The 17,293-nt window shown below is 45.4% G+C and overlaps 1 protein-coding gene across 2 annotated transcripts; it reads right to left on the bottom strand.

The window, feature by feature from the left end:
- Positions 1–225: 225 nt before the first annotated feature.
- On the bottom strand, positions 226–16,805 carry NRBF2 (nuclear receptor binding factor 2). Of its 2 annotated transcripts, XM_071564125.1 has the most exons (4): positions 16,680–16,805; positions 5,077–5,161; positions 3,009–3,049; positions 226–1,939 (listed from the first exon to the last, which is right to left on the bottom strand). In XM_071564125.1, the coding sequence occupies exons 1-4, from the start codon at positions 16,731–16,733 to the stop codon at positions 1,223–1,225; spliced, it is 897 nt and encodes a 298-aa protein (XP_071420226.1). In that variant the 5' UTR covers positions 16,734–16,805; the 3' UTR covers positions 226–1,222. The 2 variants fall into 2 exon arrangements, with proteins under 2 accessions (XP_071420226.1, XP_071420227.1); XM_071564126.1 differs by lacking the exons at positions 5,077–5,161; positions 16,680–16,805 and adding an exon at positions 3,762–5,050.
- Positions 16,806–17,293: the final 488 nt, after the last annotated feature.

Below are 17,293 nucleotides of genomic sequence, written 5' to 3'. Positions count from 1 at the left end.
CTCTGTTTCCATAGACCTTTTCTAGCCTGCAGTCCCCACTCTCAAGCACAGAAGACACCAAGTGTACAGAGGCCAGGGCACAATCTGCACTGCAGTAAGGTGTTCCTCCTGCACGTTCAAGTGCAAGCTCACCTTCTAACACACAAGAGTAACTCAAAATGAGGTAGCCTGCAACACTGACCCCTTTTCATCAGGAGCAGATTCACTGACACCTCCAGTGCAGGTGGGAACACACTGAGGACACCCCAGCACTGTCAGCTGGGTCACTCCACAGATGGGGTGGGCCCTCTGAATCCATCCCAGCTCCCTCAAATTTGGTGGATGAGGAGCACAGCAAGTACTAATTTGTTTTTTATACTCTGCAACATGTAGAGATGTAACACATATTTAGTGTCCAAACACCTTGTTTTTTATTTTCCTATCCTTTTTGAATCAGGTTAAGCTGTAAACAATTTCTTTTTCAATCAAATACTGTCAGCTAGAATTACTTCCATTCATGCATCACTGAAAACAAAAAGGGTATTTTTCCTTAAGTATAGATTTTTCTTTTTTTTAAACCATGTCACTTTATACAGAAACCAATAGCTCGATTCGATGCACCCTGATTAGTTATGTAAACAGATAACCCCCCCCAAAAAAACCTTGTCAACAGAACTAATAACTTGGTTCCTTCATAGGATGGAAATTAAAATCTCTCCTGACTTGAGGTTAATATGGTCAGGAGTACTGAGTGTGGCACATAGATCCATCTAGGAGGTGTATAAATTGCACTGTATCTGAATTAACAAAGTTATGCATAATGAAATGCACAGTTTAAATTCATGCTAGAAAGCATTTTTCAATATGAAGTGGCAGCCGAGTGGCAACCATAACAGTTTAGGTTCTGCACCATCATTTATGGCATTATAGGTAACTATTACATATAGCATACTTAAAAACCCTGAAGGATTGTGTCACTTGAAACATTCTCCAGGCAGTTGTTTGGTTTGAAACGTTGGGAGAAGGACTACAGAGCTGACCATCTTATACCAACTATGGTACCTTTAACTCTCATGAAGTAGATCAGATATGATGTGTATTTCACAGTAACAAAGTTGCTTAATGCCTTTTCTCCAACAACAGTGGGATTGTGGTAGATGTTTCTGCCCTCAGATCACCATTGTCCAGGTGGCTTTCCCTTTTCTGCAGTTTGGGTAACTACACTGAGCACTCTTCCTGGATTTTAACTATTCATGAGCCCTTTCAGTATATCATCAGAGAGTTCCAGCAGTGGGAGTTCCGGGGATGGGATGTCCAGGGGTGGAAGGTTGGGTATGGGAATGTCCTTTGCCTTCCCAGCAGGTGTTGCAAACTTCTGCCAAGTTGCAGCTGAAGAAGCACTTTCTGAGTGTTGCTGCAGACCCCACAGCTCTGACTTCTCTACAAAGTCAGCATCTACATCCAGCTCCTTGTCTATGGGAGACTTTTGGAGTCTCGCTCTTTCTGCTTTTAACTGCTTGTTTTCTCTCCTTAATCTCTCATTTTCAGCTACAAGAAATTCTATGTGCCGTTTCAGATCTGCAATTTTGGTTGCCTGCTCCTCTATGATCGTTTTGTCATCTTTTGGAGCTTTACTCCCCATACACGCTTCCACCGGCTCCTTTTTTTTCTGAAGCAGAAATAACAGTGTATCCGGGTCCCTGTCAAAGACACCCTGGATATCCTGTGAATGTTTCTCTGTGGAAGGGCTGTATTTCTGAGTGGCAGGAACCAGTAGGTTTTGATCATCAGAGTCTTCAGCAGATGGCTTAGAAGAAGTCTGAAGATGTGTGGCTGTTTCCTTCTCAGCATTCTGCTGGGCTTTCAGCTTCTCCTCCCTCTTTGCCCTTTTCCACCTCTCCTGGATGAGCAGTAACTGTTTCATGTGACTATCCCTTTGTAATTCCAGTGATAGCTGAGCCTGAGTAAGAACAAGATTAAACAATTTAGTTGGTGATCCCTGATCCCCCCTGAATAGTCATGCAGGTAAAGTTACATGTGTGTAAATATTTACACAAACAGCACCACAGCATGGCTGAGGGGGAGGAACTTTTGTTGTTTGGGCACTAAATCCAACAGGAAGTGCTTTCTGCTTGTACAATGCAAAAGATTCAGACATGCCACCCAAATTTAGCATAACTACTGGTGGTTTTGTTTGGAAGTCACTGACCAGGCTACAACACCTCTGGGCAGGAGCAACAGTTCAACTGACATATGGACAACACCGAGAGGGAAGGGATTCTCCTGCCATGCATGGCCACACTTTGGCTAACAATGCCCACTGTTTGTGGGCTTCTGTGATGGCATCTGTGCAGGCATATCAGTAACACCCAAAACTAAGCAGAAAATTGCTCCAAGGCCAGATACAGTCCCAAATGATTCAGCCATATTTAATGAAGGAGGTGGCATGGTGGTTAATAACTCACAGGGACCACCTGAGTGAAAGACCATTTTTGTACAAGAATGACCCTTTGGACAAAAGACAGACACCTGATCTCCAAGGGTTATTTGCTTTCATAACATTGGCTAAACTCAAACCCTGCTGCTATAACAGTGCTGAGCAGATGACACTACTACATTCACAGACAGATTTGTGCAATGAATAAGGAAAGGTGTCAGGGCTGTTGTTCTGGAGATCCTCCAGTTAGGATGAAGAAAACCAAAATTACAGACTGCAGATGGGATGCTCAGCTTTGTGTCTCAGCAAAACACTAAGTGCCTCCAAGCAAAAGCTAAACATGAAACTAGTTTTATCACCTCCTTGAAGTTGCCTGGCAGACTAAAAATTTGGGACACCCTTTGGATGGGTTAGCACTTCTCTTGCCCCTGCTCCACATAAACCCAGAAAAGCTCTAGGAAGACCAGTGTTACCACACTTGTGAGACTCCCAGTGCCGTTGCCAAGGGCTCAGTAATGTTGCAGGGGGTGTGGTCGGTCAGGGCACAGGGACACAGGGACACACCGCGGAGCCAGGGCCGGGCTGGGCTCACCTGCTCCGACTGGGTCAGCTTCATGGCGTCCGTCAGGTAGGCTGTGGAGAGAGAAGGGTCAGCACAGCCCACACCTTCCCACAGAATCACAGAATTAATTGGGTTGGAAAAGACCTCAGAGATCATCAAGTCCAACCCTTGGTCCAACTCCAGTCCCTTTACCAGATCATGGCACTCAGTGCCACGGCCAATCTCACTCTAAAAACCTCCAGGGATGGGGAATCCACCCCTTCTCTGGGCAGCCCATTCCAATGCCTGAGCACTCTTTCTGCAAAGAATTTTTTTCTGCTCTCCAACTTCAATTTCCCCTGGCAGAGCTTGAGCCCATCGTGCCCCCTTGTCCTATTGCTGAGTGCCTGGGAGAAGAGACCAACCCCCACCTGGCCAGAACTTCCCTTCAGGCAGTTCCAGACAGTGCTGAGGTCACCTCTGAGCCTCCTCTTCTCCAGGCTGAACACCCCCAGCTCCCTCAGCCTCTCCCCACAGCACTTGTGCTCCCCAGGGCTGCCACAAAACCTGAACCCCCCTACAGCCAGCAGTCCAGAGGTGAAGTATTCACCGAGTTACAGTGGCTGGAAACACCTGCTTTTATTCCTAAGTCTGAAAATATCCCTGTAAGATCCTGCAATGCACACCACACCCTTTCCATGGTATCCTGTCAGCTTGGGTTGCTCAAATTTGGTTTTTGGAGGACAGCAGCCATTTCCAGAGAGTTCCAGAAGAAAAGTTTTCCCATGAAGGGAAGAAACATACCTAAGGACCAGACTTTTAACATATATGACAAAACGTGGTGAGTAAAATCCTCCTGCCCATGGCACAGCAGTACTATGAAGTCATGCTTTTAAACTGTATTCATAATGAGAAGTTGTGGTCTTTCATTCCTCACTTTTTCATCACCTTCACCTCCAAGCCAGAAAACATGGTGGCTTAAGAGCCAGAGCAGCACTTTAGACTTTGAGCATATCTTGCTAGTGCTGAAAACAAGGTATAAGAAATTATTAACCAAATTTGGAACAATGCAAGATAATGCACAGAATCATCAGACAAAGAAGAGCAAGAAACATTCAGTGCATTTCTGGGTTTTGTCTTGGTGTATGAAGTGAAAGAAAACCAAACCAAAGGAAAAGTCTGCACAAGTGCTATCCCTCATCACTGTGAGAATTCATAAATACCAAAGAAACTTTATGGGGTTTTCCAGTATTTATGAATGGAAAGTGGGAACACCTGGTATGTTCAGAGTAGCCTCTTAGTTTGTCTCCTCAAAGCCCCGTCACCAAAAATGTCCTACATGTTGCACTAAAGGATCTCCTCTTTCTTCTCCTGCCAAGTGGTGCTGCTCTGTCAGAGCTGAAGAACTCCCACAGGAACAGTTAAGCAGGATTATTTAAAAGGACAGGTAAGTGCACAAGGTCTCACAGGTGTCAGGGGTTTTGCCTGAGCTCTGGGGGAGCTGAACTCATCACTTCTCAGGTGCCTCGATTCAGACATTAGGAAAGGGAAGTAAGTTAACTTTTGTAAGCAAACATTTGTCCAAGTATTTCCTTTACTAACAAAAGAAGCAGATGATCTCAGCTATGAAAGCAGTGAGGAAAATACAAAGTGTAAAGTGAAACTGAACTCCAGCAGGTACCCAACTTCAGTCTCTGCATGACACGAGGTGTTGCTTCATCTTCAGTCAAGAATTGCTTTCAGTGATAACCACCCCCAGTCAAAACAACTTTGGAAATGTCTGACCTTAGCTGCTCATATGAGAAAAAAGTTTCCAAAAGGGTTCTGGATCTGGACTGAAAAACAAACTCACATTTCAAAAATAAAAATTTTGCAAGTGATTTGTTATTCTACTTACAAAAATTCTACTTACTAAAACCACAGAATATTCTGAGTTGGAAGGGACCTCTCAGGACCACTGAGTCCAACTCCTGGCCCTAGGCAGGACATCCCAAAAATCCCACCACGTGCCTGAGAGCATTGTCCAAACACTTCCTGAACTCAGGCAGGCTTGGTGCACGGAGCATGCAAGTGCAGAAACTGATTTTAAGAGCTGGAATGTGAGAAATAACCTACTCACCAGCAGCTTTTTTGTGACAAGAAATTGCTTCTTCATATTTCCCTGCTGCCAACAGGCGATCTGCTTTCCTGCTCTGCTGGTGAGCCTTCAAAGAAAAGGAGCAGCACATCAGTGAGGGCTGATGGACAAAGGGTTATACCTGTTGTAAAAGTAACCAGTACCTCTGAGAAACCTGTACTGATTCCAGTTCTCAGGCTCTCAGGCTCAGATCTCCCTTCCAAGCCTCATGATTGGACTCCTTCTTTAATACCCCTTCCAAGAGTCTGTACTGGTAAGAACTGAAGTTTGTTAATGCAGCCAAGGTGGTGTGTACAGCACAAAGTCCTGCTGAAGCTGTTCCCCAGAAAGTGCCTGTTCTCCTTTACAGGCAGGCACTTACCACAGTCATGTAAAAAGACCATTAGGCCACAGGAAGTTATGAGAAGTGCTAAGTGTTTAGGGCCAATTTCCCTGGCAGAATGCAAATTATTTGAATTATGTCACATCTTACAGCCTGTTTGGCATTATCTGCTGTCCCATGCCCAGGAGGCTTTGCCTCTTGGGTGAATAAATTGCAGAATATCTTCCCTTTTTTGTTTTGTCTGCAGCTTACACCAGTTAATGGCAGCAGCACAGCCATAGTCAAAGACATCAAAGTCACGCTGTTGCTGTACAACAGTTAAGTCTGTACTGGTATTTGTAACCCACTAATGTAAAGCACCAGCACAGACTGAGGATGTTGCTGAAAGCAGCAACTGTATTTGCATATGCTCAGTGAGAAACAGGATTGCATAACCAGCACTGCAACATTCATGAAAGCAAATCTTGTTGTCACTACTACAAGACATGAATTTTCTGGTCCCTCCTCCAAGGCAAGCTGGGTAATGTGAAGGCCACAAGCACTGACTGGTGAGGCTGTCACTTCAGGGCTGCTGTGCATGTTGGGTTTGAAGCAAACACACATCAGGTACTGATCCTTACGTGATATTTATATTAACAATCATTTAAAATACAAGTTCCAAAATGCAGGTCAGTTTCTTTGTCATATTTGTCCTCCATGTGGACTGACCCCTGCAGTGTTACACTGAGTTCAATTTTCTACCACGGTCTTGGCAGCTCTGACACCACAGGAAAAATGACTTGTACAGAAACACCCGTTTGGGCAGCAGCTGTTCTTAAGCAATGGCCAGCAACCCTATCACTGCATGCAGATATTTGGCTCTTCTGAAACTGATCTCATATGCTGATATGGTGTGTTCTTATAAAACCAAAACACAACTCCTTGACTCTTCACAATGAACATTTTTTATTATATTCTTATTCTTCGCCTTCATTGAATCCTCAGAGCACTGTCAGCATTTCTTATTCCTTCTGCCCTGAGGTTAAATAATCTCAGAAGTGTTTTTCTATTGGAAAATCATTAATTTTGTGGCCTTTCTCTATTGACTCCTACAAATGACATATGCCAGAAAGATGAACTTATTTCCCATGGGAATGAACAAACAGTATCAGTGCAGGCAGGGCCCCCTGCTCGGTTATTCTGGCAGCTCATCCTGTTACAAATTAGCTGTGTCATGGACATAAAAACACCTGAGCCAGCTCTTTGCAAAACAATTTTTCAATAAATTAGTATTGATAGAGCTGCTTCTGCAAACTGCATGGGCAGGTCTGAAAAACCAGGGTCAGAGGAAACAGAAGGGCCAGAGACAGGAGAGCTAAGAGAGCACTTCAACAAGCAAGGGGGCTGGTTCCTTTTAATAGTTTCTACATGTAAGAATTTGAGTCTGTTTTCAAAGGTTATTCTCAGATGTTTTAAACTCCCAGAGTATGATCTTACTCAAATCACTTATGCACATGGAGAACATTTGAGGACAGTCAGTTCTGCTTGATTGAGCAATTAAATTATTTCCATTCTCAACTAACTTCCAGCAAAGCTGAAGGGAGTCTGAAGAAGTCAGGCTGAACTGTGAATAAAATTAGGAAAACAACAGTCCATGGATGGTAACAGAAAGAAAACAGGATCCTCTTATGACAAGGTCAAAATGCCTTTCTTGCCCTTATCTCAAGAGATACATGTCAGGCAGCCTTACTCTGACCCAACAAACTTCCCAATGGAAACAACAGGAACCACAGCAGAGAAAAACCAGTTTTCAGCACAGCTTTGTGAGAGACAACTAGGTGTTTGCAGTCCATCATAGGCAAGGAATTTATGAGTTTCTATTTTTTCCTACCAGCTTGACAAGGAAATATTTCTCATTTATTCCACCCTGTGAGTGTTCCAATTAGTTGATTGTGGAAGGCCCAAGGAATTTCTCCTATTTTCATGGTAGCTGATTTATCAATAAGCATTTTGGAAAAATTAGTGGTGCTGTTTCCCAGCAGCAAGTGATGAAGCTGCAACAGAAGTATTTGGGTGCTTAACAGCCATTATGATGGATGAGCTTCTTCTATGTCTTGTCCAGTCTGGTTTATTGTGAGACAACTCCCTGCAGCGCTCCAGGCTGGGCACAGAGTGGCTGGAGAGCAGCCAGGCAGAGGGACCTGGGGGGACTGAGGGACAGGAAGCTCAACAGGAGCCAACAGTGTGCCCAGGTGGCCAAGAAGGCCAATGGGATCCTGGCCTGGATCAAAACTAGCGTGACCAGCAGGCCCAGGGCAGTGACCGTTCCCCTGGACTCTGCCTTGGGGAGGCCACACCTTGAGTGTTGTGTTCAGTTCTGGGCCCCTCAGTTCAGGAAAGAGATTGAGGGGCTGGAGCGGGGCCAGAGAAGAGCAACGAGGCTGGAGAAGGGACTGGAGCACAAGTGCTGTGGGGAGAGGCTGAGGGAGCTGGGGGTGTTTAGCCTGGAGAAGAGAAGGCTCAGAGGTGACCTCAGCACTGTCTGGAACTGCCTGAAGGGAAGTTCTGGCCAGGTGGGGGTTGGTCTCTTCTCCCAGGCACTCAGCAATAGGACAAGGGGGCACAATGGCTCAAGCTCTGCCAGGGGAAATTGAAGTTGGAGAGCAGAAAAACCTTCTTTGCAGAGAGAGTGCTCAGGCATTGGAATGGGCTGCCCAGAGAGGGGGTGGATTCCCCATCCCTGGAGGTTTTTCAACTGAGATTGGCCGTGGCACTGAGTGCCATGATCTGGTAAAGAGACTGGAGTTGGACCAAGGGTTGGACTTGATGATCTGGGAGGTCTTTTCCAACCCAATCCATTCTGTGATTCTGTGATTGTAAGTGCTCAGTTGCACTCAGCCAAACAGCCCTCAGCCATTGTTAGCAAATCCATTTGGAACTCAGAGTGGCCTCCATCCCGTTAGAAAACTGGCAATGCAAGAACCGGCCCTGGATCATAAAGAGAAAACCAGCACTCACGTTTATCCCTGGTCTGATGTCACACTAAGGGAAGTGTTTACACAACAGTCCTGGGGCTGCTGTGCTGGTTCCCAGCAGATTCCAGCAGCACTGCCCTGACCTTGGTCCTGGTGCTGTGATTACAGAAACACCTGCTGCCTGACTGTGCTGGGTTCATAGATCTGATTTCTCTTTCTCTTCCACTTGCAGGGCTGGAAATAAATGTAGGTTGGTGTGTAAGAATAATTATAATTTATTAACAAGCTATGGAATTGAAGGGGGAAGCAGGTTAACTACTTCCAGGTGTCCCTCCCAATCCTGAGGAGCAGGAATTCCCAGTAGGCAAATGGCCAGGTGTAACAATTTAACTCTTGTAAAAGGAAGCAGGTGTGGGTGTAGGATGGCCAAGCTAAAAAGCTTCCTCACTTTGCTGTACTGTTTGGCTCTTAAGAGGTTTAGGCAGGCTTTGTTGTGTGACAGGAACCACTCTGGACCAGCTGCAGAAACAGGTAAGTTTGATGGTTTTCCACCTGCTTTCCAGCTGGAGCTGAGATGTTGAGGGATGATACCTGCATTTGTAAGTTTGGGTTGTTCTAGAAAAGCTTCTTGTTTGATTTTCCATGTTACTAGCCCATGTAATCTTGGAGCAAGAGACAAAACACCCCAATCAAGCAACCCTCTAAAGCAGCAATGTGTGTCTCCTCTTTGCCCAGAGCTTCCTTTAGCAGCCCAAAAATTAACATTCCACTTCTTTTTTTTAGCACTAGGAACTAGACAATGCTGTGACTGCAGGCTGAGAGAAATGAAGCCATAAGGCCCACGTGCCAGAACTATTACTATTCTCTTAAACTAAAAAAATAGAAATTCTTGTTTTCTTCCTTGAGACAGTGCACTGTTATAACTTAAAGGATTACCACAGTGTGACCCTAACTTGGGTTGGGGGGGAAAACAAGCTGCTGCTTTTCCCATAGAATTCCAGTTGGTGGCTACATACGATAGAAAGGAGCATAACAAAAAACAAAACAAACCCTTGTTCAATCCAACGTTTTTCAAAGGTAGATGGTGTACTATTACTCACTTTCAAACAGAGTAAGTGGACTGCCCTCTCCTAAGAGCACTCATGTGCAAGAGTGCTCCTGTAGCTGAGAGAGTCTGTGTATGTTTTGTTTCTCTGCTTCACTAACAGCTTTTCTCTGTACGAAGCCTTGCACAACATGTTAACCTTGCAGCCTTCTTTGTACATGGCAAGGGGCTCTATAAAAAATAATGTATTTTAATTTAAGGCACAGATTGCAGTGCCTTACTTAAAAAGTGACTAATGAAGGTAGGAAAATCCAACTGTTAAAACAGTGAAGCCTGATGGAAGTTTAGCTGCAAGAAGTTTGTTTGTAAATGTTTGAAGTGAAATCACTGTTTGCTGCTCCTGTCCTTTTCTTTATGCTGTGGGCACCAGTGATTTTTGCCAGATCGGATCAATGCCTGTAGTCTCTCCTTGCTGAAAGCAAAAAGGCAGGCTGGGGTGGGATTTTTGGTTTGGGTTTTTTTTGTTGAGATGAGGAATGTATTTGAGGACTTGTCCCCTTAAGGATACAGGTCTGTATTCCCAGGAGTGTTTGAAGAGTCAGAAAGTGCACACTGTATCACTTCCATGTTATCCAAGGATGCCAAGTGTTTTCCAGTGGGTGTTTGCAGGCCACAAAGGATTGAAGTGGTGCACCTTGGTTACCCCCATCCCACAAACACTCAGTGCTAAATCTGCTGAAGTCTCTTTCAAACATTATTCTTATCAGGAAATAGTGAATTTAGAAAAGTTTTAATCTGTATGTCCTCATATGCATTGAAAAAATGGAATGAAGAGAGAACACAAGTAGAAAACTTAATTTGAGAGGTCCAGGAAAAAACTGGCCAAAAAAAGGGTGCAATCATGATCAGGGTGACTATGGCAAATGCTTGCACTTACAGGCAGTTACACTACAGGCAAAAATAATAGAGTTGTACTGTAACTTATGCTAAATAATGGGAATATATTTGTCACTAAGAGTAAAGAAGTGGCAAAGTGCAGCATTACCAACAGGAGCAAGCCCCCATTTTTTAATACTTGTATTCTGTGGAGAAAGATGACTGAGGAACCAAAAATCAGGCAGAACCCACTGTGGCTGCTCAGTCAAGACCACTAATCAGATGTGAGCTCAATTTTCTGTCTTTGTAAGCCTGTATTTAGCAAGGTTGACAGAACAATGACTCAGCTGTGTAAATTACAGGTTAGTGTTCCTATAGAGCAAAACAAGGATGTGAAACTCTCATGAGAGTGTATTCTCAACATCACCAGACCCCTCACTCGCTTTGTATTGAACTGTAAAGATGTTAAAGTTCAACCAGCATGTAAGCAATGGCATTAAGAATTTAAATACATGGGCAGACAAGCAACCAGTTGTTTTGCCAACCCACATTAATTCACTGAATAGCTCTAATTGACTACGCGTGTGTTCCCAGCCTCTTCCAAGTCTAAGATAAAATGGTTAGTCTGAGTTCCTCACCATGCAAATGCAATTAAGAGATCTGGAATGAAACCAGCTCCTGTTCATGCTGCTCAGCTTAGGTGGAGTCTGCAAAACCCCACACAGGCGTGTATCACCTGCGCCTTCATTAGGGCTGGTATCCTTTTACCTACTGCATAGTCAAATCAACCTCACTCGCTTCCTTTTCATCCATTTAGGAGGATAAAAGCTCCAACTTGCTTGTCAGAGCCACTTTCACAGTATCAGTTAGGTTGGAAAAGACCTCTGAGATCATTGAGTCCAGCCTGGTGCTGTGGTCTGGTTTACATGGTGGTTGTGTCACATTCAGTCTTTCCTCAAACACCTCCAGGGGTGGTGACTCCCCCACTTCCCAGGGCATTCCGTATGCCTGCAGTTCTCAGCTGCTTTGGGAATGTTTTCCTTGTCCCCAAGTACAGTGTCACAGCTGGTACTACACCAGTCTTGCTAACTGGAGGTTACAGCCTAAGTGGGAACTGTTCCACTGTCCTGGTGATAAACAAAACCAACCTGGGCTTCCATATGTAGCCTTGAATCATGTGGCTCAGGGTGTTACAGCAACTGAGCTGCCCCTCAGCAGGGAACAACTGGACCATCACAACAAATTGTCCAGTAAACAACCTATTTCAGGAGCAGCAAGTTCAAAACAAGTGGGGCAGGGAGGTTTCAGCTGTGACTTCAGTCTGTGCCTCCCTGGGCCTCCATGAGATGGTTTCATTTGGATGTTTAAACTGCTGGTCATGCTTACTCAGAGCTGAAGTGCATGGCTTGAATGACAGGCAAGCAATGCCAGGGTGATGCAGCAGAAAGGCACTGCTGGTGTGTACCCAAACAGCACAGGCACAGTGAGGAAATAATGCTCCTGTCAACCACCCATAGCTCACCTAATTATGTTCCTGACTGGGAGCTGCTGCCAAGCTGTTTTGTGTGTCACACGGAACAGTTCTGTGCTGTGCCTTATAGCAAACACTGAACAGCCTGAACACAAACACTCAGCTTTTCCAAGGTGGCTATTGCTGATCTGGGGGTTTATCTGATGCATCAGCCCCTCCTGTCACTTCACTCAGATACGGGGCTGCCTCTGTGAGTTCACACCTTGTGGTCCACCCACCACTGTGGTAAGAACAGCCTTCGTGTGAGGCACATCTGCATAGTGATACTTCCCCTTTTACTGCTTACATGCTTCTTCTCACTAATTTGAGTTCAGAATTGAGTGCATCTGCCTTTTTTTTGTTTAATTTTAGACTGGCAGATCAAGTATAGCAGCTTTCAGGTTAAGCTTTATTAAAAAAAAATCAGAGAAAGCAAATGGGGTTCAGTGGTTGTTTCTGTAGATTAACATAATATTCCTGGTTTTCTAGTCAAAATAACAGAGGTGCAGACTGGCATTAAGTCTCAAAAAAAGGTTTAAATCCTTTGGTCTCTAGTGAACTTTCATAGATGCTTTCTATTTCTTCCCTTCCATGTTGCATACTTATTCTGCTTGTTATTCTGCCTTGGTGTAGATGTAGCATTTGCCTCACTTTTGAATCATTTCCCAAGGTAAACCACTGACTGGTTTGCACTGGGATGGTTGCTACCAATGGTTCACAGCGTTAATATTAAAAGCTTTCATTATATGAGGTGTTTGCAACATACATTTTGTGTTATTCTCACTCCAGCCACTGGTCTGTGCTTTGTTTGCACCAAAACAACAGCTGGTCCCTGACACTTCCAGAAACTTAGAGGTGACAGAGAGTTACCAGATTTTGGAGTGTTTTGTTATAAACCATAAAACACTGCTACCTTGTAGGAAGAATACCAGGTACAGGTGCTGTGGCCTATAGGACAACCCTGAGGTGTTAAAGCAGAACCTGCAGAGTTCTGAAGTCCTGGCTGTCAGACTGTTTAAGGAACAACTTTTCTTTCTAGTCTCTCTTTGAGGTTGATACTATTTGCCTCATTTTACTGTGTTACTTCCAAGCTCTGATGGCCAGCAGTGTGTGTGGCTGTGCTGCTTAACTTGTAAACTTTGCTCCTATACCTGAGGTTAAAGTTATTGCTGGATGTGAGAGCAGAATTCCTTGCCTAAATCAGATGGCAGCAGGAATTGCCCCAACGAGGTGGCACCAAGAAGCTCTTGAGATGCTCTGTAAGAATGTGCAGTGCTCATGTGAGACCTCCCTTCATGCTGTTACAGTAGAAGTTTTAATGTGTAGAAGAATGCTGAGGTGTCTCAGTTTTTGATACTGGATTATGTGTGAAGTGGGTAACCAGCTGGGTTAGATACCTGTTATAAGGTGGTCTGGAGGTGCAGCTTGTACTGGCTTAAAGTTCCACAGAATAACCCAAATGTTTTATCTGTAAGGTTTAAGAACTGGCTTCCTTATTAGTAAAAGCATAAAGATGAGGATTTTAACTCTTTCTTTCAAGATCAGATCATGTTTCTCATCTGCAAAGCATGTAATACACTGAGGAGTGAGAGGGAAAAGGGGAAGTGGAAGAGATAAAATGAATGCTCAGGTGTCAGGACTATCCCAAAACCTCCTTGGTGGAATCCCTGCCTCTGGAAGTGTTCAAAAGATGTAATGCTTAGAGAGGTGGTTTAGTGCCCCACTTAGCAGTGCAGGGTTAAATGCTGGACTTGGATCCTGGAGCTCTTTTCCAATCCTAATGATTCTGTGAAAACACTTTCCAACAGCTCTATCAACTCACACAATGGCAACGGATTTTGGAAAAGTTGTTTCCACTGTTCCTAAATGAAGGATGACTGGACACAGCAAATACCTTGAGGACAGCTCAGGGGAAAATCAAATCAGCAGTTAATATTGTAGCACAAGCCCTAGAAAGGTTAAAAGAAGGAAAGCCGGGGTTAGATTATTTGCTAAGCATGCAACAAAGTGGCACAGAAGGAATACAAAAAGATAATTTTGAAAGGGGAACGAAGTCTGAAGAACTAAATTCTTATATAAATGAGCTAAATAAGGTCAAATTCTGAAAAGACAGATCCGTTTCTCCTTGAAGTTATTAGATCTGAAGGCCAACAATTAAAACTTCCATTGAACAAATCTTTTGTAGTTATATATATATTTAAACATATCTAGAAAGCAAATCTGTGCCATCTACAGAACTAAATCAGTGAACGGGGAAAACAAAATACAGCTAAACATAAGAAAAAAGTATAATCAATAGTTTAAGGCATTATATAAGACCCAGTTATGTAAAGATAAAATACCATTTTGAGGGAAATGGATCTGTCAGAAGGCAGACAAAGAACATAACTGAAACCAGTGGAACACAACAAGCTATGGTATGCCACCTGTAAGGGATTTTTTTGTTTGGTTGGATCAGCTGCCCAAGAAAATCAGGACAGTATCCAAGCTTTTCACTAAGACTGGATGCTCCAATCCACAACTAAAACCCACAGTTCACAGGACAAAGCAACATCCAGTTACTGTAGTAAATTCTAATGAAATGCCTTAACTGAAGAAAAATCAATTTTGTGGAAACTGGCAAGCCATGATATACTGAAAGGAAAATGTCTTGTACTCAAGTCATCAATAGCAGTTAAGTCTAATGATTATCCAAACCCACTTTATTGTTTAGGTGTTGGGTGAGTTGGTGGATTTGTGGGTTTTTTGGGTGTTGTTTGGGGGGGCACTTTGGGGGTTTTTTTGGTAGGTTTTTTTATCCCCTTTGGCATCTTTGGAAAAAGTTAAGTTTTTCCAATCCACAAGATTTAGGTTAGAGATTTAGGAGAAACAAGTGAAATCCATCACACTGGATATTACAGAAAACTTAAATGGACATTCTTAAACTGGAGTTTGGCTCCTCCCCTGAATACTGTGTAGCATTTTCAAGCAAGGTTTTTGTATTTCAGGCCACTCTAAGGCAGCAGAAACATATGAACAGGCAATTTCATAATTTTCTGTACAAAAGTATGTAAAGCAACCTTATTTGTGCATCATTGTTACACAGAAGTGCCCTGACCTTGTTGTCAGGCTGGTGTTACACAGGTGTGGTACCTGCACCCTCCTGTTGTGGTCATAAGATCATCAACCAGGCTTTAGTCACAGCCTTGTCACTCCCACACTCCTGAGTGGTCTCTCACTAAGTGGTTTCCTCCTGAAACACGACTGACTGGTGGTATCTGCACTGCCAAAAAGTTGCTGCTAACAGACATGTACTAGTGCACACACACCTGTCCTTTTCTCCTTGGAATTTTATGCACTAGATCTACATTTCAAAAGGCTTTTACAGTGTCTGTGAAATAGCTGTGCTCGATCCTTCCTGCATTACCATGATGCAAGTTTGCTGAACTTTAAGCCCATCATATCAACAGGTTACAAGAGCTGTTCTGCTTCCTGCTGTTCCTTACTTCAATTAGTCTTTCAGAAAGTCTGTGCCAGTGTGATGCTGACAGTGGTTCTGCATCACTGGTTCACAGAATGGATTGGGTTGGAAAAGACCTCCGAGATCATCAAGTCCAACCCTTGGTCCAACTCCAGTCCCTTTACCAGATCATGGCACTAAGTGCCACGGCCAATCTCAGTTTAAAATCTTCCAGGGGTGGGGAACCCACCCCCTCTCTGGGCAGCCCATTCCAATGCCTGAGCACTCTCCCTATTCATACCTAAACACACCATCTTCCTACTAATCAGCCCTAATTCCAATTAGGAATTCCAATTTCGTAAGCCTTTCTGAAACTAGTGAGTGTTCCAGGAATACCTGACTGCCTCTGTATGGAGCAGGCAAAGGTTTGTCAGGGCTGACACTGCACTGGAGCAAATAAGCTTTAATTAAAAATTAAACTGACACAAGTCTCTGAGGTTTGCATGGCAATGTCTAAACAATTTCTAGATCCAATCCATTCCTGGAAGCACTACAGCTGTGTTCCTGGTGTGCTGCTGCTGGACCAGAGCTTGTTTTCTAAGGGAATGCTCTGCGTGTCACCCACCACATCTGTGGCACAGCCAAGATTCAGCTTTGATAAAACCCCCAAGGCAGCAGAGAATTAACCATAGATTTTGTCCATGAGACAGAAACCTGACAATTCAGGCTGTTTGTATTTTTCAGACTATCTGTGTTTCAGTTCAAGTTCCTTAGAGACTTAGTCTAAGCACAGTAATTACTAATTTAAGGTTTAAACTTTGCCTTCTAAAATTAAAAGAAGCACCTTGCCAGTACTGGGCCCTGACCAACTCTAAACACGGCCTGTACTACCCAGACGCTTCCTCTGGGCTCTTCCTTCCTGAGCTTGCCTTGCAGATCCTCCCTTATCCCTGGGGTTTGGGGCTCGGTCCCGAGTGCCCCTCCCGCAGTGTGACCGTGTCTCAGAGTGTAGCCGTGTCCCAGACCCTCCCTCACCCCTGGGCCCCCCGCAGTGTGTCCGTGTCCCAACCCTCCCTCACCCCTGCGGTTTGCGGCTCGGCCCCGAGTGTCCCCCGCAGTGTGACCGTGTCCCAGACCCTCCCTCTTTCCTGGGGTCCCCCGCAATGTGTCCGTGTCCCAGCCCTCCCTCACCCCTGGGGTTTGGGGCTCTGTCCCGAGTGCCCCCCGCAGTGTGGCCGTGCCTCGCACGCACCCTCCCGGGCCGCCCCCCGGGCTCGACCTGGCCGGAGCCCTGACCGCGCGTCGGGCCCCGCGGGCCCCGCTGTGTTCAGGCCGCGTCTCCCCGCGCGGTTACCGGCGGTCGGGGCGGAGGGGTGTCACCCTCCCGCGCCCGCAGCGGCTGTCAGGACGCGCCCCCCGCCCGCCGGCCCGTTGCTCACCAGGTTGAGGGGCCCCTCCATCACCTCCATGGGCGGCGGGGGCTGCGGGCACATGGGCGGCGGCGCTGCCGGTGCCCCCGGCCCGGCCCCGTAAACACCGCGCCGCTTCCGCCCGCCCGCCCGCGAGAGCCGCGCCAGCATCGCGAGACTGCGCGGCCGCGTCGCCATGGCAACGGCGGGAGCGGGGCTGGGCCTGGCACGGCCGGCCTCGGCACGGCTCGCCCGGAAAGGGGGTAAAGGGTTAATGTGGGAATGTTAGAAGGATCCAACTCCTGGACCTGCGTGGGACTCCTCAAGGATCCCACCCTGTGCCAGAAAGCGCTGTGCAAGCGCGCGTGGAGGTCTGTCCCTTGGTGCTGTGATCCGGCCCTGGGCAGTGCCCACCGCGGTCAGGTATCCCTGGAGCACGCCCTGTCTTTTCAGAAAGGCTTACAGGATTGGAATTCCTAATTGCAGTTAGGGCTGACAGTGCAGCAGGAAGATGGTGTGTTTGGACACGAACCAGTGATGCAGAAGCACTCTGGCTGTATCAGCATCACTCTGTCTCAGACATTTTACTCTATGTACTGAAAGACAAATTGAAATAAGGAACAGCAGGAAGTAGAAAAGCTCTC

This window comes from Pithys albifrons, chromosome 9 (assembly GCF_047495875.1).
Source record: "Pithys albifrons albifrons isolate INPA30051 chromosome 9, PitAlb_v1, whole genome shotgun sequence".
Lineage (NCBI taxonomy): Eukaryota > Metazoa > Chordata > Aves > Passeriformes > Thamnophilidae > Pithys > Pithys albifrons.
The sequence above is the reverse complement of the archived record's forward strand: the minus strand, read 5'-3'. Positions and strand labels throughout refer to the sequence as shown.